General features: G+C 36.1%; 1 protein-coding gene across 19 annotated transcripts in view; it reads right to left on the bottom strand.

Annotated features, from left to right (window-relative positions):
* The window catches only part of CLOCK (clock circadian regulator), a 67,285-nt gene that overhangs the window by 23,104 nt on the left and 17,020 nt on the right, over positions 1 to 27,161 (bottom strand). For 10 of the 19 annotated variants that reach the window (XM_075752133.1, XM_075752137.1, XM_075752134.1 and 7 more), the window contains exons 3-10: positions 25,166 to 25,253; positions 20,045 to 20,104; positions 11,791 to 11,905; positions 9,808 to 9,898; positions 8,113 to 8,172; positions 6,971 to 7,119; positions 2,636 to 2,727; positions 1,079 to 1,168 (exon numbers count right to left, since the gene is read on the bottom strand). In XM_075752133.1, the coding sequence (XP_075608248.1) occupies positions 1,079 to 1,168; positions 2,636 to 2,727; positions 6,971 to 7,119; positions 8,113 to 8,172; positions 9,808 to 9,854 (438 nt within the window). In that variant the 5' untranslated portion in view covers positions 9,855 to 9,898; positions 11,791 to 11,905; positions 20,045 to 20,104; positions 25,166 to 25,253. The remainder of the gene's footprint in view (positions 1 to 1,078; positions 1,169 to 2,635; positions 2,728 to 6,970; positions 7,120 to 8,112; positions 8,173 to 9,807; positions 9,899 to 11,790; positions 11,906 to 20,044; positions 20,105 to 25,165; positions 25,254 to 27,161) is intronic. The other 9 variants (XM_075752143.1, XM_075752140.1, XM_075752146.1 and 6 more) reach the window with 3 other exon arrangements.

Raw genomic sequence — 27,161 nt, 5'->3', positions numbered from 1 at the left:
CCCTACATCATATAGTTTATTATGTTACCAATAATTATATTCAATTGCAATTGATTTTATGAATAAACGTTATAATCAGTTCCACAACTATGCACACAAAACTGGAAACAATAGAAATGAATGCAATAAAATTGAACAACAGAACAAGTGATTATAGGCATAAATGCATTTGATTAAGTATTCGGAAAGTGGGATCACAGAATGTGTGTTTAGAATACATAAATCACACCTAAAAGCAAAGAACAAATGTGCCTCTAAGAACTTAGTAAATTCTACTTTTTTAAAGCAATCACAACTACCTGTACATTTTTCAAAATTCTCAAGCTGATAGCATGCATACCTTAGTGGAATTTGTGTTTTGCACAACCATTTTTAAATATGCCACTCCAAGTTTTACAAAATACTGTTATCACAGTAGGACAACTAGCCTGTAAGAATAACTTATCCCTCTCTTCTAAAAAATAGCTCATTGTTTCCCTCATCAATTGTTTGTGGTTTTGAGTACTAATTCACCTCATTTCAGAAAAACATTATTCAGAGGTAACTTTAAAAAACTAGACTGTTACATTTACCAGTGGCCAACACCACCAAGATCAAAGATAAGTGAATGTGATAAACCGCAAAGTATATACCTAGCAGAACCAGTGGCAATGCATTTCTTGTGAGACTTCTTTGGCAAGAAAGGAGTAAAAAAAAAAACCAAACAGCAGTTTAAAAAATCCCAAGGGTACAGCTCTTTAGCAACACTCTTTTGACTCATGTAGAGGCTGCGTGAACTCTAAAGGGTCTCCTGCGGTCAACTCTGTTATTTCAGTTACGTTGAAGAGAAATTGATGCTTGTCGGGCACTTCATAATCCTGCCTACCAGAGTGCCAACTGCATTCTGTATTTCCAAAGGAAACGTTTAATATAGGAGACAGACCAGTACCAAGGAGTTGTGCTGAAGAAAAAGCAGAAGCATTATAACAAAGCATACATCTGTTCTATAACACCAAAAAGGCTAACGATTCATTAGCACTCATAGCAGCACACCACCTATAGACAAACTGATACGTTACTGAAAGCAATTTGTACTTACTGGCAGGTGTTCAAGTAAGGGAGTTATACTTTCAGACACATATATTATATTTCCATCTGTCATAATTGCTAAAAAAAAACCATCAAGAGCCTGAAATTAAACATAATGGGCAGTTAAATAAAAAGCAACAGACAGTATTAAATATGTTAATAATTTTCCACATTGAACATAGCTTTAGACCAATTTTAGTTTAGTTTATTATAAAAGTGAGAATGCCTTTTGCTACTAAAACTTCTTAGTCTTGCTTTTACACTATGAGCATTACAATCCCCATATTGTTCTGTTCTTAAATACTCTGTGGTTTCAGAAGCAAGATTTCAGTCCATGTACAGCTAGCCACTGCTTCCTCCATCTCCTACTCTGCCTGCCTGTTATTTTTAATTCCACCATCATTTTAAACATCAGAAAACTCAGAAAACTGAGCCAGAGACAAAAGCAAGAAGAGGTGGGAAAAATAAGAGACGAACAAGTAAAAAAGGTGCTGAAATCCGTGAATTTCAGTATTTAAAATCTCAGTATTCCCAATCTCAATAAAAGAAACTTTTAGCAATATTTTACTGAGACTTGAAAACTGACAGATAGAGTTCTGACTGCCTTATCTTCTACTTAAACTTATTTTCCACTGAACATAAGATGACTATCTTCTAGTTGAACACTACCAAACATAAAAGCGTGACAGAACTGTATTGCTAAATCGGAAATTTTAAAACTCACATCTTTGAAAAACATTCTTATATAATTTTGTTCTAGCTTTACAGTCCCTAGTTGTAGACACGTATTTTTTAAGAGGACTTGAGAAATACCAGAAACAGCTACAAACCCCTCGAAAAACAGAAACAATTACTTCACTAACTTGTTGGAAAAAATACGCAAATTCATCATGGAGAATTTTTGGAAATTTTTTAAGTATAAAAAAAATCAGAACTGTTTACTTTTTAAATCTGTGCCTCAAAGAACAGATTTCACTACAGAATGAAAATAAAATGTGCTTGTTCATATACTTCATTATTTTTCATTCAAGTATTATTAGAAATTGCTTCACTAACAAGATACAAATTACTTATTCCCATTTCCACGGAAATGACAGCTTATACTGAAAGTTTGTACTAATCCAACTATACATGTAATCATCTTTAGCAAAGTAATGCTCACACAGCGCTTTTTGAAAGTGTAACAAGAAATTAAACACTTTATTGCTCACAAGTTACATGGATGCATTGAGTCTTTTTTATAAGACTTTAATTTATGTGCAACAATTCTTTATATGACTAGTACCTTCCTTATGTTGATAATTTAAAATATCCACTTTATTTTGACAGTAAACATGTGCTGTTGTGGACTTGCGCTCTTATGTTTTATGTAATTGAAAATGCAGGTTAAAAACCCCCTATCTTGCATTACACTACACACATAGGAGTTTTGACTGTTTACCTTCATGAAAATGTATAGTTACAATATATGAAAATAAAAAGTTACATCATCAATCTGAAAAATTTTATCATGGAATGACTCTCTATGAGGAAATATTCTAGTCCCAGAAAAACAGAAATAATATACCTCTAACATTAACTGCGTGAACTCTTCATTACTAAGGAATGTTGGTTTCCAGTCCTGTCGAATCTCACTGGCATCTGATTGTGCAGTAATTTCTATAATCAAACATATATACAATATAAGGATTCACACTTGCAAGAGCCATTATTTTCCCGCTAAGTTACATATACACAGTAGGAAACAGCAGAGAGTTCTCCAATCTCCTCTGTTGTTCATTCATTCATTACATATAGATGTTGTTCCTTAAAAAGAAAAATAAATGCCTTCTCCCCTACGTCATAATGAGATTTGCCTTCTCCTTCTTTCTACCACTTCGTGCTACAGTCCTGCCAGACTTCAAGGTAACGCTGAAATTAATGACAGTAAGTAATGGATTTTGACAATGGAAAAATACTCCTTCCTCTGAGACCATAATAAAATGTTTTATTGAGAGTGTTGTTTTCAAAGATTTTGAAAGCCAAAATTCCTGATCAGTTTAGGTCATTAAAATGCCTAACCTTCAAGTATCTTGGCCAATTCTCATCATTCTAACCTTTGCTCTAAAAACTGTCACTGTCCTTTCTCTTCTTCCCACCCTTTTCTGCAAAGAAATAAGGTTACATTAAAAAAAGAGTAGGTTTGCAACAAAGACTGTTAAGAGCTGTACGGCATACTCCACTGCAGAATTAGTGTCCGATTCATACACAAAGAGGAGTTTTGAACAGAGATTCCTGTAGGACTTAAGAGAAAGATAGAGATAAACCTCCCATACACAGGTGAGAGAAACAACAGCTGCTAAGCAAAACCAGACCCAAGGTTCTGAAAGCTGATGCTTCCTTATCCACTGATAACTGAAACAAGAAGTAGTAAGATCACACAGCGCTTCAGTCTGGATGAAGGGCATTACAGAAGCACTGGTGGTAAGAACAACCTTGAACAAGTAATCGTGAATCAAGGATTCAGACAAACTGAAAGAACCAAACCATGTATTTAAGGCTTTTTGATTTCTAAAGGACGAGTCTGTACAAAGGCCGTAAGCTAGTTTGTTAGTTCAGATGGCCCAAAGAGAACAGAAAACCTGGAATTGAATTAAATATGCAAAGGTCTGGAACAGTTCAGAACTTTGTTTCCCAGAATGAAGGGGGGAAACTTTAGGAAAGAGCTTCAGACTTAACTAAAAGAACAGTAAACAGCAGCAATGTCATGCAAGAAACTGGCAAGAAGCAGAGAGCTGCAAAGAGACGGGAAAAAATTACCAACAAATAAGACAGACCAAAATTTCCAATGACCAGATCTCACAAAAGACATAACTTGATCAGGCTTTTGCTATCTGTTTGGAAACAGCATCAGAAAGCTGTGAAAGTGGGCTGGAGAATAAGGGCAACTTAAATATAGCCCCAAGCCTAACTTTTCAGTCAGAACAAACATACTGACTGCTGAGGGGGAAGTCAAAGGACATGGAAAGGAAAAACTCTGCCACCAAAGTAGAGGCAAAATTCAAGGAACTTAATGCAGTCAGTCCACAGGACAAATATAATCTCCATTTTAGAACTGGAAAAGTCCAATTCATTGGCTCATTCTGGTCCATATACTATCTTATTTCAGAATTAAAAAAAAAAAGTCAGTCTGGCTTCTACAGTAGAAAGGATTTATACTAAAGAAACGCTGAAGTTTATGCCTTTAATGAACCTTGCTGAATTGTCTTACCACAAGCACGAGTGTTCTTTTACTTTTCCCCTAATTAAAACAAGTATGATATTGGAAGACAGAGCCAAAGCAACATGAAAAAAACTTGCTTCACTTGGTTACTTTAAAGAAATGCTTAAAAATTATGGCAGAAGGTTGCAAAGATAAATGACACTGAGGTCACATTCCTGAGCTAGATACCAGACAAAGAAGTACAACCAAGCTTGCATGTTGAACTCATCCAGCCTTCAAACCATGGATCTGAAGCAACTCTGCATCAGCACTGAGCATCCTCAAAAGAAATCGCCAGCTGGGCCAAGATGTGTAGCATTTATCTTTGGGCTGTATGAAGATCAGTCTACTAGTTGTAATTATAAACAGCAAAATTCTTCAGTATTTCATAATTTTCAAAAATTTCTTATTTACAAATGCAAAGGAAGATGACAGGCAGTATTAGCAAGCAAGAAGCTCCCCGTAATATACTTTCAGTGCGCTTACCCTGCTGTTTTTCCTCAAGGAGAAACAGAATCCACACTGGCTAATAACCAGCTCAGATAGTTCATCTCGAGCTGCTGCCAGAGTACCAAGCCTGGCCAATGTGGAAATGGTCCAGAAAGAACCAGAAGCAATGCAGTTAATCAAAACCTGGTGGCTGAACACAGTAGGATTTTCAACAATAAAGCAGCTAATCATTGCTGAACAATTCATTTATTGCTAGGGTCACTCTGCTTTATTGTAACAATCAAGCACCTCAGGAGGCAAAGCATGCTTCCGATCTTTGCCAACATTTTGTCCAAAACATTTTAATGTAAAACAGTGCAGAGCAATGTTAGTGAGCACTGGCAGCCAGAGCTTTAGAGACCTTAATATGATCTGTGAACTCACACAAAGCTGCACTCAGTCCCAGCAGGGGAAGGACAAAAGTGCCATGCCCTAAAAGGCACCCATCTCCAGAGCTGCTTTTTTTCCCCCCTTATCCTAAAATAGTAAAATTAATTAACAAAAAATCTCAGAAAGCACTTTGAAGAAAAAAGTTTGACTGGTGCTGCTGGCTTGCTGACACACGTTGGTTCTACACTAGATTTTATGATAGGAATCATCAATACAAGATAAAGTGATTTTGAAACAGAACCAATTTTCACAAAGGCCTTAGAACGTACAGAACTTTTACAGAAAAGGAGCCTTTGTACTACTTTTCTTTTTGTTATGAGACAAACATATCTCAGAGAATTAAAACAGCATAATCAATATTAAACTGGCAAAAAAACCCCAAGCCTATGAATTCTTGCATAAATTATTCCCCTTCCTTTTCCATTTTAATTGTTATGTTTACCTTTTAACAGCACTATTCAGTACACATCTGGTGCTACTTCAAGGATAATACTAATGGAAGAGATGTGCTAGGGTATGGAAAAATAGTTATCATACCTTAACATACTTTAAATTGGCACACATACTATTGAAAAATACATACCTATCCATCCATTTAATAGCTTTAGTTATTTTATTCTATAACTTAGTAGCTGCTTCTTTTGTCCCTATTGCTTTCTAATTAGCATGCATGGTCAGAAATGACTTGGGGAAATAGGTTATCTAGTGAAAGAGCTCGTTTTTCTTCTTTTTGGCAATGTGAACCACAAGGTGCCATATTAAGAACAAGTGTAGGAGCAGGAACAGGAATTTTTTATATACAGAAATATTTAACAGCCATAAATAAGCGCACACTTGGTGAAAGAATTTTTTCGTGACAGGAGTAACAATCTGTAATGATCTTCAGTACAACATATCTGGGTATGAGCTGATGTAAACACCCAGAGAAACAAAACATAGCACAGATGTTCGACGACATTCATTATTTTGACATTTCACATGACTGTCTACAAAACAACACACACACATTCATTGGCTTATACATCAGTGGACATGTCTTGAAAATTAGAAAGCTCAGCTAAAAGTATTTAAAGATTTTCTGATTTGGGTTTTTTTCCAGCTAAAAGGAAAAAAAGAAAATGCCCATGCTCCAGGTCTGCACATCCACTGCATGCCACCCTCTCTCACCAAACAACCTACCCAGTAACACTTGCTGGAGACCACAATGCCCTGTTACCTTATCATCACTGTTAAAGCAGCCAGTTCTGCAGATGCCTGACATGAAGAGTGCGACCGTGAAGTTCCCTCAGACTAGGTTTTTCAGTGATTTATCTTCTTTATGTGGAACGTGGAGAGACAAACTAACTGTTCACACCAGTCTTAACTAAGTATCAAAATAAGTACTTCCAGCACATACTTCCGCTAAAATGGATCAGCAGAGACTTCTTTTGAAGTAAAACTTTGACAACTTGCATCTTAAGAAGCAACTACATTCTAAAGGTCTCCATCTGTTCACAACAAAAAACTTGAAGGTTATTTCAAAAATAAATGCTTCTCTTTATGAAACAGACTTCTTTGGCAACTATGGGACAGAAAAATATTAGTACTGGCTTTTGCAATATATTAGCAAAAACAGTTATATCTTTGCTACCTAAATTAGGATCTTAAGAATATATTTCTTTGGGAACTGTTTACTTTTTTTGACAATATCCTTAAAGGAGCTGCAAAACTGCTAATGTTTTATATACTAAATGAATATCATTAAGAGATTACAAATATTTTGTTATTATTACAAAGAATTACCTTTGTGCTTCCGTAAAAAGTCAATGCTCTTCTGCAGTACAGTGGATTTATCCATCTTCCGAGCATTACCTGGAAGCATGGAACCCAACTCTTTGATAAGTACATTAAACTGATCTCGACGTTTCTTTTCAGACTTGTTTCTAGACACTCTGAAAAACAAAACATAAAATGTTTTATAACAACTATGACATCTTCTTATAATAAGCTGCGTATTGCTGCCAGGTTCGTGATGCAAACAGCCCCTTAAGAATCTCTGCTGTGACAACTGTGTGTTGGTTTTGGCTGGATTACAGTTAGTTTTCTTCATAGCAGCTAGCATGGGGCTGTGTTTTGGATCTGTGCTGAAACCAGTGCTGACAACGCAGGGATGTTTTCGTTACTGCTGAGCAGTGCTTACACAGAGCCAAGGGCTCTTCTGCCTCTCACACCACCCCACCAGCGAGGAGGCTGGGGAGGGCACAAGGAGTTGGGAGGGGAGACAATCAGGACAGCTGACCCCAGTTGACCAAAGGGATACTCCATAGCACATGACGTCATGTTCAGCATATAAAGCTGAGGGAAGAAGGGGACACACACACATTGGAAGTGACGGTGTTTGTCTTCCCAAGTAATCATTACATGTGATGGACCTCAGCATTCCTGGGGATGGCTGAACACCCGCCTGCCCATGGGAAGTGGTGAATGAATTCCTTGTTTTGCTTTGCTTTGTGCAGCTTTTGCTTTACTTATTAAACTGTCTTTACCTCAACCCACGAGTTTTCTCACTTTTACCCTTACAATTATCTCCTCCATCCCACTGTGGGGGGGGAGTGAGCGAGTGGCTGCGTGGTGCTTAGCTGCTGGCTGGGGTTAAACCATGACAAGCTGTCACAAAAACACCTACTCAGATACCATTTTTGAAGAATGGCTTCCTCCTTCTCAGAAGGTTGCAGTTAAGCCTTTGGAATAAATAATCTTTTGACAAAAATACAAATAATTGAACTACAGTTATAAATACACAACATATCTGAACAATGACAGTAAAATAAATGCTGTTGACTAATATGGTTATTTATAAAAAGAACCACATTTTTATTGTTTAGAAATACACCCGGTAAGCCCAAGTTTAAAAGTACAGGACATTTCTTAGCTTAAATACTTACCTTTTTGCTTTATCTTTGTCATCTTCTTCCACCAGCCCATCAAAAATGCTTCCATCATTTCTGAAAGAAATAAAGGTTAGAGTGTAAAATTTCTCTCTTGTGGAGTTCGACCACAACAAAGGAAAAAAAAATTATTCATCATCTCCACCACATTAAGAAACTGAAGTACTGTTTTACTGTGATGTTCTGTAAGGACCATCAGCAATTACCTGAAGCTACGTCTTCTTGCAGGACATTTACTGAACAGAAAGCAAAACCCCTTACATTTCTGACAGCTCAAAGAATTTGCGGACTATTTCTAATGAGAACTTACAACTCTATGCAAACACTTAATTGAACACTACTTAGTTTTATTTTTCTATCTTCTTGATTATCTGCATTACCTTACCCTTTTAAAAACATAGGAGAGGACAAATATAATTTATTTTTACTTGTTGGCAACTTGGATTACAATTAGTGGAAATACTAAGAGTAAGAAAGCACATTTTTCTTAAATACTGAAGTACCATTAATGGAAGGAGGCTGAGTAGTACGCTACACTCCATTCATGTATGTTATTTTATAAATATACAATTAACGTCAATGTTAAACAGTAATGGTAATTATTCATTATATTTGCTTCCCAACCAAGTATCACATAAATTTTCCTCAGTTGACAACTGTGCATGTACTGCTAAAGAGGTGTTAAAATACCAAAATGAGAAAATGTTTCCCTTTGAAGATGCCTCAGTATACTTCATACAGCACCTTTAATTCCTTTTTTTTAAAAGTCAAAACTGTTCTTCTGTTTTCCAAAACCGCTGTGTAATGGATTTTCACATTTTATTTCTCTAACTTCTGTCTGCTTTCAGTTTATTTAGTGCTGTCCACACTGACCTCTGTGTGTCCACCTTTATTTTATCATGTTTCCTTCCCTTAATGCAAGTGACCATCACCAAGCTATCGTACTTACAATAAGCAGTGACGTTAGGAAGTAATTATTTTGTACGTTGCTACATAAACGTAAAGCTTTTAAAAGGAATTTGTATATTTAAAAGGCTGAAGTTTCTGTGAAATGCCACAAAACTTCACTAAAAGAACTGAGAACTCAGACAAGCATTTTAAAACTTTTACCATTTACTTTTATTATTATTATTTATTTAGAATGAGTTTAACATTCTGTAAATTTGATGCAAGTTTCATTTCCTGAAGCCTCAAAAATGGTAATACACAGAGCATCAAGGACAGATGTTCACCTAAGCTGCTAAGAAAGTCCAGCTCAAGAAATCAAGTAGAAAGCATGTCTCAGCCTATTACTTTTCCCTTGAAATAGGTTAGCAGGTCACTTTACTATCATCCGCAACACCACTAATTGTTCAAATGTATTTGTTTTCCTTAATCAAATACTGAAGTGCTAAAAAAAAAAAGTATTCAAGTAAATATTAAAAAACAACTCAAATTGCACAGATGCTGTTCCATGGCTGAAAACAAATAATGCATTTTAAGACTCATCTCCAACAATAAAAATCACTACTTCAATTGCTACAAAACAACACATCTAACAACTATCAAAATAACTGTCAAAAATAGCCAAAACCTCATTCCTTTTATTTTTTGCATAACTTACTACTCTCTTTATATTAACCATAAGAAAAGATTATTAAAGAAAGCATTGAACAGTAATTCCCCCAGAACTCTTACTATCTATTAACATACCTGTCTGCAATGGAGCTCATTTTATGGGTGCTTATGGTAAAAAACATAACATATCACACTTTAGTCTTGTGGTAGACATTTGTACGTTTGCCTATAAGAGAAGAAAAAACATCAAAATGTGACTCTGGAGGAACAAACATGTTCTTCACTAGAGCATACTGAAGCTTTCATTTACTCTATAAGCTGCTCTTAATCTTCCCGTCTTCCAACCTTCTGCTCTGTACTCCCACCTTATCTAATAAAGTCTCCATTACCATCATAACCTGGACTTTAGTATCTCATTTTACATGACGCAGAGTTCAAGAGAACATTGTTTTATTAAATGTCACTATAAATAAGTCTGAACTAAACTAATGCAAACCCTTTTCCTGACTCTGAATTCAGATACAGCTTTTCATTTTTATTTGAACTTTTACCTAAAAGGCTCTAATAATTTTGCAGGTTGAACAGACGTAGAGTACACTCCTCAGGAGTAATACACTCCATTTAGAAATTGTGCAAACAGAAAGCATTTGGGATATAGTATTTTACAGCTATTATTTGCTTCTAACTATATGTTTTCCTTGAGCACACTGTTAATTAGACATGTGAAATAATGACAGTAAGATACCTATTAGAATGTGATCTCCATACTGTGAGAAAGCTATAGTTAACCTGGCCATTTCATAAAACAGTCACTTGTTCATTACAAAGGTTCAGTAGGAAGTTTTTGTTTTTTCAGGTGTACATATGATTTTGAATAAAGAATGTGAATAAAACATTAATAGTGGGAGAAGGAATATAAAATTAATGTAAGTACTTAATTCAACAAGTACCTACTTTTAGGTACCCAAAAATTGCACGACTGTATGGAAAGGCCGAAATGTTTATATAAACATAAAACAATGCTATTAAACCTTTCTCCATGATATAGTAAAGTCAGATCTGTCAGAGACTGCTCAAAGGGAGCAGCAGGATTGTAACATTGTTAGTGATTGAGGAACAACTGCACGCAGCAAGGAGTTTGATATGAGCTGAACTTGCAGATCTTCAGGAATTTTTACTATATTATAAACTTAATAGTAAAAACACATTGCTTTTATTTCAAACAAGCTGGGTTTAGTCACTTTAGCGACTCATAGTTTCTGAGAAGGAAGGATTTGCTTGTTTCTGAAAGTGCCAAATCCAGTGAAACTTGCAGCGTTAACCCACAAGAAATATGGCAGCTGCAACTTTGTGGTCCAGTCAGTCTCCAGAATGTTCCAAGAAAATTGTATCCCAGTTGTTAAGTAGATACGGTATTTGGTACATACTATTTGTACTAATTTGGTATGTACTAATTTGGTACGTTTTTAGCTCTGTTAATTTTTAAATTAATTTGGTACCAACACTATAGAGATCTGTAGGACAGAAATTCTGTAGGACAGAAATTCTGTAGGACAAATGATATATTGTTCCATTAATCTGCAAAAGAAAAATACATGCACAGCTAAATACAAAAAATTTTCACCTGTGACAACTGGTATCTTCATTATGCAGAATCAGAATTTAAAAGTCAGCATTTTCACTTGATCAAAGCACTCAATTTCTAGAATTCAACAAAATCATCCACTTGTTACAGTATAGAGGTCCTACATCAGAACTAGCAACTTTGATTTGGTATCCATGACAAATAGTTAAAAGAACTTAAAGACTACAGGAAATGCACTTGTAGTGCATTTGTTTCTCTCTTCAAGGTCTGACCTTTCCGTCTTTGCATTCAAATTTGCAATACACTAAGCATTCTCAGTGCTTATACATGCCAATCAGTAACATTGCAGAGATGCTTCCAATGAAACCAGTCAAGTTTAAAGCAAACACTACAGAAATCAAGGACTGTGTCTATTTGTAAGAATCAAATTCAGTCACGTTCTGGAGAACAAAAGACAATACTTAACACTGCTACTTGGCCCTTCAGCGTTGATGACTGAAAGCCACAGCAACCTTGTAAGAACACAATTTTACCTTTTACGCTTTGGGACTTGTTAAAGTGTGAGGTTTAATGATGAAACCTGGTTCCTCTGAAGAACAATGTGGAGTCAGATGTATCCTCTTCTGCAGAAAAGTATTAAATTCTGAACTGTAAAAAAATAAAAATGGCAAATTTTATAATCAAGGAGTTTTAAAATGATCACTTTTTTAAAAAAATAAAACAGAAGTAATCATTCCAACAAGAGTAATTTATAAATACGATATTCTGCTTACTAAAAATATCCCAAGTATTTCACAATCTGAATTCACCTTGCTTTAAAGCTCTTCTTGATAAAAATGCATACTCTGAAGCAATTTCATCTCTGCTTTAAGCTATCAATTTACGCCAATCTTTAATCTTGATGTAATTTTTATTTTTGAATTTGGTATCTCCCACACCATCTTCACTTTCACTTGTGACCTTCAAAACACATCTTTATACCATTATTTCAACACCTTTTCTGCTGAAACTCTTACTTGAGCCTCCACTGGCTTTCTCAGTTTCATCTTTTCATCTCCCAGTCTCCAAAATTACCAACTCTCAGGACTCCAGAACGTGTAGAATGCTGCTGCTGGCAACTAGCAAAGTTGCCCAGCTGCATTATTGCTACTTCCTCAGATACAACCATTAACCTCTTCTTTCAACACCCACTTCAAAAAACACTTTCAAGTATGTATTCCAAACCTATTTCCCAAATGCACTTTTTCCATAAAAAAATTCAGCACCAGTATGTGATCACCAACTTCCAGTCTCTTTATACCATTACTTTTCATTTATACAGTTTCTTCCCTTGAACTATGCTATTTTCTACATTTTTAAGTTACATGAAATCAGTTTTTTCTCCTGTCTTTATCCCATTTCTCTCTGCCTGCCTTCCTGTTCTGAAAATAAAATGTATTACTTGTACCACTTCCAAAAAATTTTACAGCATATTAAATTCTAAAAAGGAGGCTGTGATCTAAAACCTAAGCTTATGCTGCTCTTAATATTCATTAATGGATTTTATGGAAAACACCAGAATTATCTCTTATTTGATTAGAAAAACTAAGTTTCTCCTTCCCCTGCATCTAACAGAGGCTCTAAGTCATTAAAATACAGATGCAAATATTAACCTAGGAAGTTAAAGCACAGCAGAACAATCTGCCAACAGCAGAAAAACAATTACAGCATGATTCAATGAAACCACTCACTCTTTTCTGGCCAAATAACCTGCTGGCCCATTGACCTACTTTTTTAGGTGCTTACAGCCTCCTCTCCTACTCTGTTTTGTTCGTTTGACAAGTGCAAACATTAATAGTGACAAAGAGTCCCATGGAAGTCTAGGATACAGAAACTGCAACATGAAACCTGTGTTTTTAAACTGCTTGGAGTTGAACAACTCTGCCAACTCTCACCCAGTTCCTAACAGTGTTCTAATGAGGAAAATTTTAGACCTCATCTCTGCAGTATGCAGAGGTGCATTTTTTTTTAAAATCACAATTAAGCACTTAAGACAAACACCACAGGACTTAAGCACAGATCCACATTTGATAGTGTCTAAAACAGAATTTAAAAAGAAAGAAGGTTTTGAGGATATTTCAAAAAGGGATTTTAAGATGAAGAGGAAAGGAATATGTTTATATCATAAATGAACATAAGCAAGCTTAAACCAAACCAAAAGGAAAGCTAATCACAGTGGAAAAGCTTTTGTAACCAAAACCACATAGATCTCTTAACTCAGTAGAAATGGCATGTGTGTGAAAGCCAGTAGAAAAGTTAAGACGCCTACACGCCAGCACTGTCAGCCACAAGTGTTCAAAGGTCATGGGGCTGTCTCCACAATTCATGAGGTTTTTCTTAATACAGTAATTTCTGTGTATGTGTCTCTAGATACTACGTCTTTTGTACATATTCAGTGCATGTTTTCAAACTTTTCTGCAATGAAGCAAGCTAGAAACTTTAAAATGTTTAAGAAAGCCAAGGTCCTCAATCAAAAATCTTAGCTGCTGCCATGGATATATAAACTATTAATACACAACATTGCTCAATCTGTAGCAAAAATCACAAAAACTAGCAACACGGCAACTTCTGTACTATGCTGACTTATCACTCAGGGAGAAGCAGTAAGTTATGGGGTGCCAAGTTATTGCTTGGCCAAAGAAACAAGGTTCTGAATAAGTCATAGGGTAAAAAGCCACAATCCCATCTAAGGTAATGGTGAAAAGTTCACCCCATCTGATAAAACATTCCAAGTTTTAGACTAAAAGAATTTCAGTAACTTCAGTCCAATTTTATCGTCAATACTGGTATGCATGTTGACAGTATTAAATCTTAGAAACAAATTCAAAGATTAAACAAACTGTGAAATTACACTATGGTCTTGCTCATGACAGATGTTCAGTCAGGGCTGGACTGAAAAACAGATGGGACAATAGTCAATGCCTTGCCTGTACTAGTTTTGTATGTAGTCAGTGACTGAAACCCTTGTATCTCCAGCACTTCACCTTAATGGTAACATTGCTAAATATTTTTGATGAAGAATCAGCATTGCCCTTATATTATAAAAAAAGATTGTTATAAAAATTTCTTGATTTTTATAAGTAATATTTTCATGACATTACAGCCCTCAGAATTCATGTGAGGTGACATGTATTATTAAGACAAATAATTTCACCCAGGAAATATCACAGGAAAAATATAGGAAACAATACAGTTTTCCAACACTACAGTTTCTTCAAACAGAAACAGATTAACTTCTTTAATACAACCTGATCTCTGTGCCATAATCCTATTTTGCCAGGGTAACAAACTAGTTATTATAATCACTGAGGATTAGCTTTAGTGAAGATCTTGTTTAAAGAATCAAAAATCACAGCACATCAGCCTGTGCTTCCACAGCACCTGATGCCCCAGTAGAGCTCTAACACTAGTTACGTACCACCGTAAGCAAGCCAAGGAGCAGAAAAATCACAGTGAGCACACAGCTGAGCCAGAACTTGACTCCCAACATAAGCACAGCACCAAAAGCCCTATTCATTACACAGATTCTGAGGATAACTATAAACCTTCTTGATACTCCCTTCCAGGAGCAAAGAAACATTTGCTTCTGGTAACTCAGATTATGAGCTTCTGGGGTTTTACTCTACTGGGACATGCCACCATAATGGGCAAGCAGAGATCCGTTCTCTTATTCCCAGAATAGCACATCACTGTCACTCATGTTTTCCATTTTGCTCTTTGCTTCATAGATTTACCCCCAGCCCAACCATTTACCTCTTTAGCTAGAGCTAGGGTAGAGGGGAGAAGGGGAAGAATTTATTTTGGTTTAGTTCCTCTCTAGTAACCACAGACTTTTGTAGACACCAAGAGGTGTTTAAACAGGTAAACCATAACCTGCTCTCTAATCAGATACAGTCTGGCCTAATAGAACAAGCTGGCAGGTTTCAAGATACTTGCTCATTTGCTTGCAATGATATACACACCAACAGACAGTAAATTAGGGTAATGACTGACTGATCCCTTCTCACAACAATCAAAGGTTGTTAAAATACTGTTTTTAAAACTGACATAGGTGTATCTCATTTTTCTACCTCAAAATAAAAAAAAAGCAAACTAAACAAAAATATCAGAAGATAGGGCCAAAAGGAATTTCAAGAAATGCTGCCCAAACTTTGCAGCCGAAAAGGTTATTTTATCAGCAGGGAATAGTCACATATTGTGATCTTTTCTCTACCATACCAACAAACCAAGTGTAATCTTGGTCTGTACTTGTGCAGAAGAGCTAACACATCCCAGAAATGTCATTTGCTGTAGATAAACACACTGTAACAGAAGGTGTACATCTTCACCTGGTTCGCAGGAAAACAGAGTAGGAGAGGGCTGCTTTTAGTGCAGGCAACCACACAATTTGATCCCAGTTGGGCTTTTAATAGGAAAATTTGTGAGTGGACACAAGTAGCCTGCTCTGGTAGAGCAGCTTGCTTAGGTCTGTTACCTTTGCAGGGAGTAGACAAGGACACATCTGTGTGCCCTATAATGAAGAAACGGCAGTAGGACAGATGACTGGTGGTGTGGGTTCCCATTATCAGAGTAACTCATCTAGTCTCAAGTCTGTTCCTGAGGGACTTTTGGGAAAGAGGATAAGCCCAAGCAGTCTATAGCAGAGACGAACTGCCCGGTAGGAGGCTTGCTGTGGTAGTGGTCAGTGATATCACAGATTTAGTTGAGTTATCACATCACTTTAAAGAGTGCATACTATTTGCCCACAAACCTATTTGGACATAGTCCAAATATACAGCAGCAGTTGGAAGAGCCTACAGACCACCCTGAGTTGGAGAAAACAAAGCAATCACAGAGGCTAAAAGAGGTTATGTTCTTAGAAATAGTTTGTCACGCAGATGTGTCCTTGTCTATCCCCTGAAAAGTAACGGACCTAAGCAAGCTGCTCTGACAAGTCTGGTGAAAAGTCACTGTAAATAATATCCTCACAGAAACATGCATGATGAGGGTTAGATGAAAATGCAATTCCCTCCTGCATTATTCATGTCTTAGCTTCTCCTACCATCAGGAGAGAACTTTCCTCTGTAATTTGGGACTGAATGCAGTTTGCAATTTCCATCTATCTCATGGTTAGAGGAAACATCCCTGCCCACCGCTCCCCTGTTCCAGATCACCTGGGCTGATCTCTGCTTGACCAGCTGTTCTGCTACCAGTCCTCCACTCTTCTTTGGAGTCCGCATCTCCTTCCCCTTCCTCTTCCTCATCATGGAGATGGGCCCACAGCTCCCTCCTTGACTTAAGCGTATGCATTGTGTTGTGTTTGCACATCTAAAATACAATTTAGCTCATGATCAAGCCTAGCTGAAAAATACACCTACTGCCCCCTTAAATGGTGCTTAACAAAAAAACTCAGTACTTCACAACGTAAGTTTTAATCAAGAGAAGCTAACCTGCTGGTGTTACAATTCAAAACTGATGTGTAACATCTGGAGACTCTGCTATTTGCTCTCACAAGAGGCATCTAAACTTGGTATATTTTACAATAAACAAAATCCCAGCTTCCTTCCTCTAGCCTCTTATATGGAACTGAGAAGTTAGGTGACAGACAGGGTTTTTTCAGAAGTTCAAAAGGAGAAAAAATACCACACAGACATGCTCAAAAGTTTAAATTCACACTGGATATCACTAATTATCCCAGAAAATTATCTGCTTCATACAAAATAATGATTTTTTTACAGAATAAAGTTACCCGGGAAAAAAAAAAATCTTCACTTGATTTCTCAATATCAACAGAAACTTAAGGAGAAAAACCTTTAAAATATGGTACCACAATATCTGTCCTGGAGTTAAAAACACTTTGAAATGATTCACCCAATTACAAATACGCATATTTATGAAACAGAGCATTAGCACTTTTAAATGTGTCGTATCAGATACAGATATTAGTTTAAATAATTTGTCTAAAATGGTTTGTCACATTTTCCTCTGAGCATAAATAATACCAAGAATACTAATAAATCTAACCAAAGAGGAAAAATTAAACACTATTCCTACACTGAAAAATATAAATGAAAATTCACTGAAAAACAAGACAGATCAAAGAGTTAAACATTATTTCTCCTCTACCCCAATAACAAGAAGGAAGAACGTCTAGATAAAGAAAGTTGTTGTGGTTTACCCCCAGCCAGTAACTAATTTTTAAAAACTGTCCTGGAGAAAATTAATTACCAAATTCAACAGACATAATTATTACACAAAGCAAGATAACACCAAGTAAATTCTTCCATTCCATACAAAATGTTTAAATTTAGAAAATGAGACTCCGCAATTGTTATTACTGCAACAAAAACAAACACTTAGCTATCCACGACAACTAGTCTTGCAGAAAAACATGAACCTGCATGTTAGGTGAGCACTTTAACTGCCAGACTTTTAGCATGCACGTGTGTGTTGCGAGGTGGGAAATGGAGCTAAAAAGCAGTTTTGAAATTCACACAAATGAATCTTTCTAAAATTCTATCCTAGACCAGAAAAATCTACCCAATGGAGATTTATTAGCTTTTATATCCAAATGAACACTTATACTTTTTTACATATTGCACTATTGCACTCTCAAATCTTCAGAAATCCAAGTCATCAACAGATGGCTAAGAGGGTCTGTGAGAAGTTATACAAGTTATTTCTGAACCCAATGCCTTTACAGTCTATTTAGGACAAATTTTAAGGAGATAGCTATGAGTCTTAAATAAGTTTTGCTTGATTTATAATCCGCCTTACCTTTTAAGGAACAACCAACAATTTCATATCAACAACTTATTACTTTAAGATACTGTTTCTTTAACTTACTATTACCTACCAGATCCAGACATCAAGAAACATTTTACCGGTTCTCAGTTATGTGCACATTAAAAAGGGGTGGAAGGGGCAGAGGGAAAGCAGCATGCCATGCCAGACAACTCAATGACGTCAAGTTGGCTTTTTTTTGTTCTTGTTGTGGGTTTTTTTGGTTTTGTTTTTTTTTAAACAGGAGACAGGGATTCACTCCTAACTCATGGACAGGGTACTCAACTAGGATGCAGGAGAAACAGTCTTAAGTACTTACTCTGAATCAGTCTGCAGGTGAAGTATTACCACACGTAAGATAGCAAGACCAATATATACATAAACCATGCAGGTAACTACATGGCTACAGATAGTAGGCACTTCACACCCTAACAGTTGTTTATATTTGTAAGCACTTTTACCAAACTTCTTGGTCAAGCTGAATCTTTTCATAATGTTACCCTTTGATCATTACTTCGAGCACTCATTTCCACACCCGTATTAAATTCCCCTCTCTTCTGCTAGCATTAGTATCTGTGATCACAGAGTCAACACAGCCTAAAACTGGTCCAGCCTAAAACTAACCCAAATATTGTTTCATCCAGCTAAATCAACTAAATTTGTTTCACCATATGGCTGCTCAAAAACTGCGTTGGCACAAGGGAAGGGGAAGCAGTGAATCACCAGGTTAGACATCTTTTGGCAATGATGCCATTTCATGCTGACCTACACCATGTGTTAAATTGTAACCAGAGAATAAAATTAGGAAAAATGAGATTCAAATTTGTGCTCAAAGAAACGAGCGTTGTAGCTACTACCTGAGAAGTCTGCTTCATATTTAATTGAAACATCTGTGCTCTCCCATGTATTGCTGCATCTCACATGGCAAACAGTGACAAATGAAATTTCTGGACAGAATGAGGTTTGTTTATATACACCGAACCAGACTCATGGATCAGCTTTGAGTATGAAAACAAATCCAGAACTCAGCCTTAGAGTCAATGGGAAACTCAAGCAAAATGTAAAGCACTGGAGTATATACACCTGACATGTTGCTAAGTAGTTATCAACCTATCTATCAAATAATATGTTAATTAGCATGAACTGTGACTGGTTTAAGATGATCCTCAGTACAGATACTTCTGGGGTATTCACCTAAATGAATATGAAACTAAGACAATTTAATGAAAGAATGATTTATATGAGCAGCAGTAGCTATTTGTAACTCTTAGAATTGTACAAGTGTACCAAATGGACACATAAAAAAAGATTAGGATGGTTGCTAACAGCAACACACAAGAACAAGTGACAGGTGTTTCAGAAAGCTAATATTTAGTCTGAAACTTAATTATCCATCTCATGCAGAAATGCAAACATGCACATAAAACACTTTAAAAATATTTAGTGATGGACATATTTTTTTTTCCAAGTTTGTTGCACAATCCTTCATTTGTGCAGCTGTGGAAGTGCTTCTGATGTTTAAGACTTCCCAGCGCGGGTGACTCATACACAACTAAATTATTCTGCAAAGCTTTTGTGAAGAGTGGACTGCCTGAAGAACAGAGTAGGCAATGCACTTCACTGGAAGGTGTCTTCAAAAAGAAGGAAGTGAGACTTTACATTCTTGTTTCCATAAAATGAGAGAGTAGGAACATTTTAAGCTCCACACTGAAGCACAGTCCAAGTTAAAAATTATCAAACAAGCAGTTCCTCCTCCCTCCCACCCCCTTCCCCTACAAGTCCTGCACATCATCCTGGAGACCAGAAGGTGATAAGAAAAGGAAAAAAAAAAAAAAAAAAAAAAAAAGGTGGTAAAAAACAGAACAAAACAAAGTAAGGGAAACACTTCAGTGTTTTCAAAAAGGATGTGGCAAAATACACTACTTATGAACATAACAGTAAGCATGCTAATAAGATGAACAAGATTTAACAAAAGTAAAGACTTACTTTTCTAAAATTCTGGTGTCTGCCAGTGGATCCTTCACTTTTTGCCCCCAATAAAACTACCTGTTATAGAAAGAGCAAGTTTATACATTAAATAAAAACTCAACACTACAGTTACAGGCACTGCACTACTCCTTAATTTCATTAAACAAAACACTAGAGTTACTCTTTTGTCAGAACTTTCAATATTACAATCCAGGCTCAACTGGAATTACAGGGATTGCAAAACCTAGAGATACAGAACAAGTCCTTCATACTGCATAGGCAAGAAGTGCCTTGACAGTAAAGGGAAAAAACAAAACAAAATAAAAAAGTTTTGCAATTGGTGCAGAGAGGAAGCATCTTAACTGTTGTGTTGGCTAAAGAATGGACAAAACCAAGGCAGAAAGCTTTTACTTTTCTTGTCTCTGGAAACTCTTTGCAAAACACTTTGTAATCACTTTGGGGATAGATGTTAAGCATCTTTTCGCCACTCTGCTATAAGCAAGATTCAAAGGGAAACGGAACATCAGCCAACATTTAGTCAATAATTGAACTTGCTCAGGCAGGAAAGATGGTGCACTATTTTAATAAAAGGAATAGTATTGCATGAACTATGTAGAAGCAGCAATAGAAAAAAGCATATAAAGTCAACTCTAAAATTAATTTAATTTTACTGTAATCATTCTGCATGTATGTTCTTACATATACAGAACTAAAAATGGAAGAACATCTTTACTTAAGTACACAAATATTAGAGCAGTGAACACAACTGAATTTCTGAATGTTCAGTAAACACTGCTCAAAGGAAAATTATAGTTTGAAGTAGCAGTGTAACATATGACCAACTGTTTTTCAGCATTCTGTGTTTCTAAAACATTATCAATTTATGTAGATATCAAATTTACTCAAATTCTTTCTTCATTCTTCTGAGCAGCAGCAGCATGCACTCCTCTGTGGCTTGCTACTGACATGAGCAGAAACTTTCAGAGCTTGTGCTGACTAAGCGAGTCCAGAAAACCTACTGAATTCACCATCTGAGCGTCACCAGAGAAGCAGTGAAATCAGACCAGCAGATTTCTTGTTCCCATAGATCAGCAGGATCTTCAAAATGTTAGGCCCAGTCAATTTAATTGTAAATTAAGTTGATTAATTATGATCATAATATTACTCTTCAAGCATTGGGAATTTTTTTAAATGAAGGCTTTCTGGACCTTGCAGACTAATTCAACACTCAGCAAAAATTGTCAATTATTTCTCATTCCCACAGCTCTTTCAAAAATATTTTAAGACCATGATATTGACTGAAAGACATAAAACATACTATAAGTGAGGAATTTCTAAGCCAAGTTTTTTTAAGCTTTGCTGCTACCATGTTTGAGATAAGAATTTTCAAGATTAGGTTATGGGGAAAAAAAAAAAGGTCACAAATTCAGCTCCTTTTTGTATTTTTTGAAGTTCAGATTCTGTCCTGATACTTTCATACAAACTTTAAAAAGTTTCCAATGAGTCCCCGAAGTTATTGACATGAGAACTATTAGTCCCTTTTACCATCTACAATACTAACACAAAACCATATCAGCTACTTGGGACCATACTCACTACATTTACACGCCTATAAACTTTTTTCCTCAGCTTTTTTCTTTTTCTCTTTTACCACTTCGCAAGCTTTTCTTTCCCAGAACGATCAGACCACACTATTTCTATCTACCAAAACAAATGTCTCGGTATGCTTACTTCTTGCCCCCCAAAGCCTTCTCTGCACTCTCAAGTTCTCAACACCTCCTAAATTAGTACCACCATATTTTATTTGCAAACATTTAGAACCTTCCCTTCCAGGTTATTACTGAAGATGCTAAAATTAGCACTGCTTAAAAGACTACCATCTCAACTAGCAAGTAGGACCTAGTTAAAAATCAAATTGCACTAGATGTATTTTGCAATTAATATTTTAAATCAAAGCAAATGTAGTTATCCACCCCTTACAGGCCCTCTTCCCACTTTATTAGCAGAACCTGACTTAGATCATCCAACACTTAAGTCCTGAAAAGTAACACTAAGAAAGTATTTATAAAGGCATTATCGCTATTCCAATTTTAATATATTAATATATCAGCTTTTAAAAAGTAAAACTATAATCAGGTTTTATTTTCTATGGCTCAGAACATTGTGAATATGGTTTCAGTGACCTAGGATCTTGCTTATTTAATACTGGTATGGAGAAAGCAGATTCCAAAAGCTATCGATATTCACAGGAAATCCTGAAACTAATATAAATGATATGTTGAGGCCACATGCTAACAAACTAATGAAAACAGCTACATTGTATTTAAGGCTGGAAACAGTTTAGTTATGCCTAATGCACTAAAAAATATGCAAATAGAGTGAGAATGAAATCTACACTTCAGCATAACAGTACAATATTTGTAAGACATGATTACTTAACATAATGAGGATTCTTCCTAACTTACTGGTTTACAATTCTCACACTTTGACTCTCAACATTTTTATTCATTTTAAATTGAGACTTGTACCTGTTTCAATGAGGCCTCCTCCCAAAGCTGCTATACGAAGCAGCTAAGTACTACATTTTGATTTTTACTTAATACATTGGTTTTTTGCTAGCTCAAGTGCTACATATACACGTGGCAGTAATAATCACTCCTTTAGAAAGGATTATACAAGTTCAATGGAGAGATGCTTAAGCTTAGGAGAACAAAATATGCTAACTTTTATAACATGTTTATGCTAGTTACAACATGAGGGAATAGACTGAATAAAAACAATTAAAATAACACTGCAAATAACTTAGTTTGAAAAAAATCACTGCCTTTAATAAAAAAAAAAGTCCAAAATGCTGCTGATACTTGTGCTGCTACAAGCTTAGATATATTTTTTTAATTATTATATTAAAGGGCTGTTGTTTTAAATGTCCCTATCAACAGAAGTCTTATTTGAATCTTGGAAATTTTCCAGAAAAAAATGCTGAAAGCTAAGGCCTAGATTCTGCAAAGATCTAATAAACAAGAAATATAACTGAGTTTAGTTCTAATCATTGCCTTACACACGTGGGATATCACCCTAGCAGTAAGTGTGCCAAATTCTTGGGAATCTCTGAACCAAAAATTACATGTGGCAGATGGGGAGAAGTCTTACAACTGTTACTTCAAGATAAAACGAGTACTTAAATTTTCAAAACCTTAACAACTGCCACCTACAACCTCAAATTGAGGAATTTAGTCCGGGGGGGGGAAGTCTGTCTTGATTCACGACACCTCAATGCACAGAAGGATCACAAGATCTTCCAACACCTGTAAAGACCATCTCTTTTTCATTTTTTTGTCTTGCTCCTACTTAATGACTACAATAAAACACTAGACTTGGTTTTTTTCAGTGCAGATGAACAGCTGAAGCAAAACACATGGGGTGGCAAGTATACAAATTTTAAAATTCTGTATAAAAATTATGAAGATTCCTATTTGTAACACTTTAAAATATAAGCAGGGAATAAAAACCAGACTAAACAATCAAAATTTCAGAAGGCAGTTATGATTTAGCCATTTGATTTACTATGACTTGTAGTATTTATCTGTTTCCTCAACAGTCTGTATTAACAAAAGTTGCAAAGGACATTCATGGCACTTTGAAAGTTGTAAATATTAGCATCAATACTTATGTACAAATCCAGTTATGTCACAGATGTTCATTGCCCTCATCTACTGACCTATAAGCAAAGTGAACAATTTTGGCTATGTCTCCATTAACAAGTAAACTGGAGCAGCAGAAATGGATCAGCAGATCAAAGCAGATGGTGCACTCCTATGCTAGCTGTTCAAGAGGGTTTATTTTGGATTAGATTTCACCTGGTATGCAGAGCAAACATCACCATCACAGAGGCCATTCAAAGTTTTCCAAGGATTTAATAACTGATTCAGACTTGTATGTCCCCTGCAAAGACAGAAGAGCACTTTGCACCTGTAGCAGAATTTAAACACTAGTTTTCTGGGAAAGGAATGTTGCTCGAACACTGTGAGCAAGTATGGGGTAAGGGGAGATAACTGAGAGATTTTCTCTAAAACAGTATTAACGATCCAAATCAAAACGGTAATGCATACACTTGAATTCTATCCTACCTTTCCAAACCAGACTAACCAAAGCAGGTGTCATCTCACAAAGCAGAATACTTGAGGGTACTGAATTACTCTAGAAAAATTCTGTAAGCTTTCATTCTTATCTCCTTATCACAACAAATAAATAAAAATCATAGTACATGGCAATCTACTGGCTACCACAAGAGGAATTTATTTCCCCTATTGCAGAATTCAGCAGAAGACATGAAACTGAATATCCCTATCACTTTGGCTTCATTTCTCTTTGCTTTGTTTCTTCACTCCATCTTTCATGTCCTTTTTTCCCTTTAAATATTTTATTTCTTTTCTTGTTTCCCTCTTGTTTCAGATTTTTCTCTCATTTATTTATTTCCTCCCATTACCTATGCCATTAAATATAGCAAGAAAAAACTGAAGATTCTGGCATCTCTGAACTTTCAGACAGAGCTGTCAGTGTTGTTTTTTTTTATTTGGAAATTCAGATGGTGTAGGCTGAGACAGCCATGTAAGCACTACCACAACTCAAACAAAATTTAGAAGGGCTAAAGTGAACATGTGTTTGCTTCAATCATTCAAACTGATCTCTAAATCCAGTGCTATGCAACTGTGTGAATTGAGAAAAAACAGGTTAATGACACGGGAATATTAGTCTACTGTAAGACTGAAATTAACCTGGTTCTAGATATCATCTCAGAGAACAGCCACAGCAACACCATGACAGAAACGTTAAGGGTCACTGATCAAGCAACTTATGATATGGAAGAATTTCATTACAGAAATGCTAGATAAAATTGTATTTGGCATATACACAGCTTTTTACCTTAGGAGTAAAGCCAGGAATATATTGCTTAATCTTTGCCTTTTTTTTTTTTTTCCCCTTTCTGAGCTATGTCATTTGTTTATATAATAATTTAATCTTCTAGATTTTAGGTTAAATGCCAGAGTTTCTCTTAGCGGTCTAAGTTGTAAACAGGATTTTGTCGCACACGATTAACTCATTAGTTGCTTAGAATAAGCAAAATATTCAGAGACTCACCTAGTTTCACTGTCATTCAATATACAGCATCCAAGTAATTTTCCAGAAGAGATTTACAAATGAAAAAATGGGATTCACTCTGCATTTGCTAAAATCCAGATGAAAAGAAAATCAGATTTCTTTAAATAATTCCTAAAGAAAAAATGTCTTTTAAGAAAAACAAAAAACAAACCACAAAACAACATATACAAACTTTCACATGTATATAAATTGAAAATTTTAAGGATAACAATAATCATTTTCCTTTCAGGAGCTTCCTTCTGTGTGGACCTGGGCTTCAAAGCAAAACGCAGAGTTTGTAAGTAATTCTGGTTTTAATAACAACAACAAAAAAAAATCAGCAGCAATTTTCATCAACATTAAATATAATTTATACCATTGATTTTTTTAAACCCTATTAAGCAATTACAGAGTTTTAGTATGAATTCAATACTACATTTTTAATCCATAAAAATCTAAGAAACAATAAATCATTCCATTTACTCCTATAATGAACACAAGCTCCATCTTCCTGTAACTCATGAACACCAGAGGCTCTTGGGTCACTTCAACACAAAAAACCCCAAAATATTTGAAAACAAAGTTCAGTGTAGTTCTATAATAAACAAAAGGGAGGGGTGGCAATGTTAAGATCATCCTCTACACTATACATTCTAGTTTCAACAAAAGGAAGTGGAACTAGAAGTCTCCAGCCTGTCTTGTAAGTCTGTATTTATTTGTTTCATAACATGAATCTTTAGATAAACACGGTGGTGATTTCTCCCACATAGCACCTCTCCCTCCTCTCTGCCTGGCCTAGGGCATACCTTTGCTTTGGTCAGCAACTCCACTACTTTGTTTCATTAAGTCAACTCCTCTGATCCAAATGTAAAACCTAGGATAATCCCTTAGCTTGCTCAGAAACAGTATCTTTTTTCCCTTAAATCTCAGGAACCAAGAGACCTTTTTCAGATCATTAGTTATCTATACCTTTGTCCTGGTTTCAGCTGAGATAAAGTTAATTTTCTTTCTAGTGGCCAGTATAGTGCTGTGTTTTGGATTTAGTATGAGAATAATATTGATAACACACTGATGTTTTTAGTTGTTGCTGGGTAGTTGTAGTGTTTACACTAAGTCAAGGACTTTTCACCTTCTTACGCCCTGCCAGGTGCACAAGAAGCTAGGAGAGCAGCTGACCCTAACTGGCCAAAGGGATATTCCCTACCATATGCCATCACACTCAGTTTATCACTGGGAAAGCTAGCTGGGAGGTGGGATCGCTGCTTGGAAACAGACTGGGCATCAGGTTGGTTTTTTCCACGTGCAGTAAGCAATTGCATTTGTGTATCACTTGTTTTATATTCAATATTATTATTATTCTCTTCCTTTGTTATCCTATTAAACTGTCTTTATCCTAACCCACGAGCTTTACGTTTTTCCTCAGATTCTCCTCCCCATCCGTGGAGTGAGTGAGCAGCTGCGTAGTGCTTAGCTACCAGCTGGGGTTACATCAGACTGTAATTTGGAATAGGCATCCTCCAAAAACCCACAATGCCTAAGAAAGCCTGTGTTTCCTTTTTGATAGTCAGTGGAGACATAGCTGCTATTTTGTTGATCATATCCAGTGGGATCTGTCAACAACCATCATACCATTTTATTCCTAAAAACTGGATCTCCTATGCAGGTCCCTTGACATTACTTCATTTTATGGCAAAACAAGCTTTCAGAAGGATTTGGATTACTTTCTTCCCTTTTTCAGAAACTTCTTCTGCTGTGTTGCCCCATACAATGATATTGTCAATGTACTGCAGGAGCTCCAGGGCTTCACCCTGTTCCAGTGCACTCTGGATCAGTCCATGGCAAATGGTGGGGCTGTGTTTCCACCCCGGGGTACTCAATTCCAGGTGTACTGGATGCCCCCCAAGTGAAAGCAAACTGTGGCCTGTGCTCTGCCGCCAAAGGGATCGAGAGCCACTTGGCTGCCTTTGACTCCAGTTCATATTGAAGTTCCAGCATG

This window comes from Balearica regulorum, chromosome 4 (assembly GCF_011004875.1).
Source record: "Balearica regulorum gibbericeps isolate bBalReg1 chromosome 4, bBalReg1.pri, whole genome shotgun sequence".
Classification (NCBI taxonomy): domain Eukaryota; kingdom Metazoa; phylum Chordata; class Aves; order Gruiformes; family Gruidae; genus Balearica; species Balearica regulorum.
This window is presented reverse-complemented; position numbering and strand designations above follow the sequence as displayed.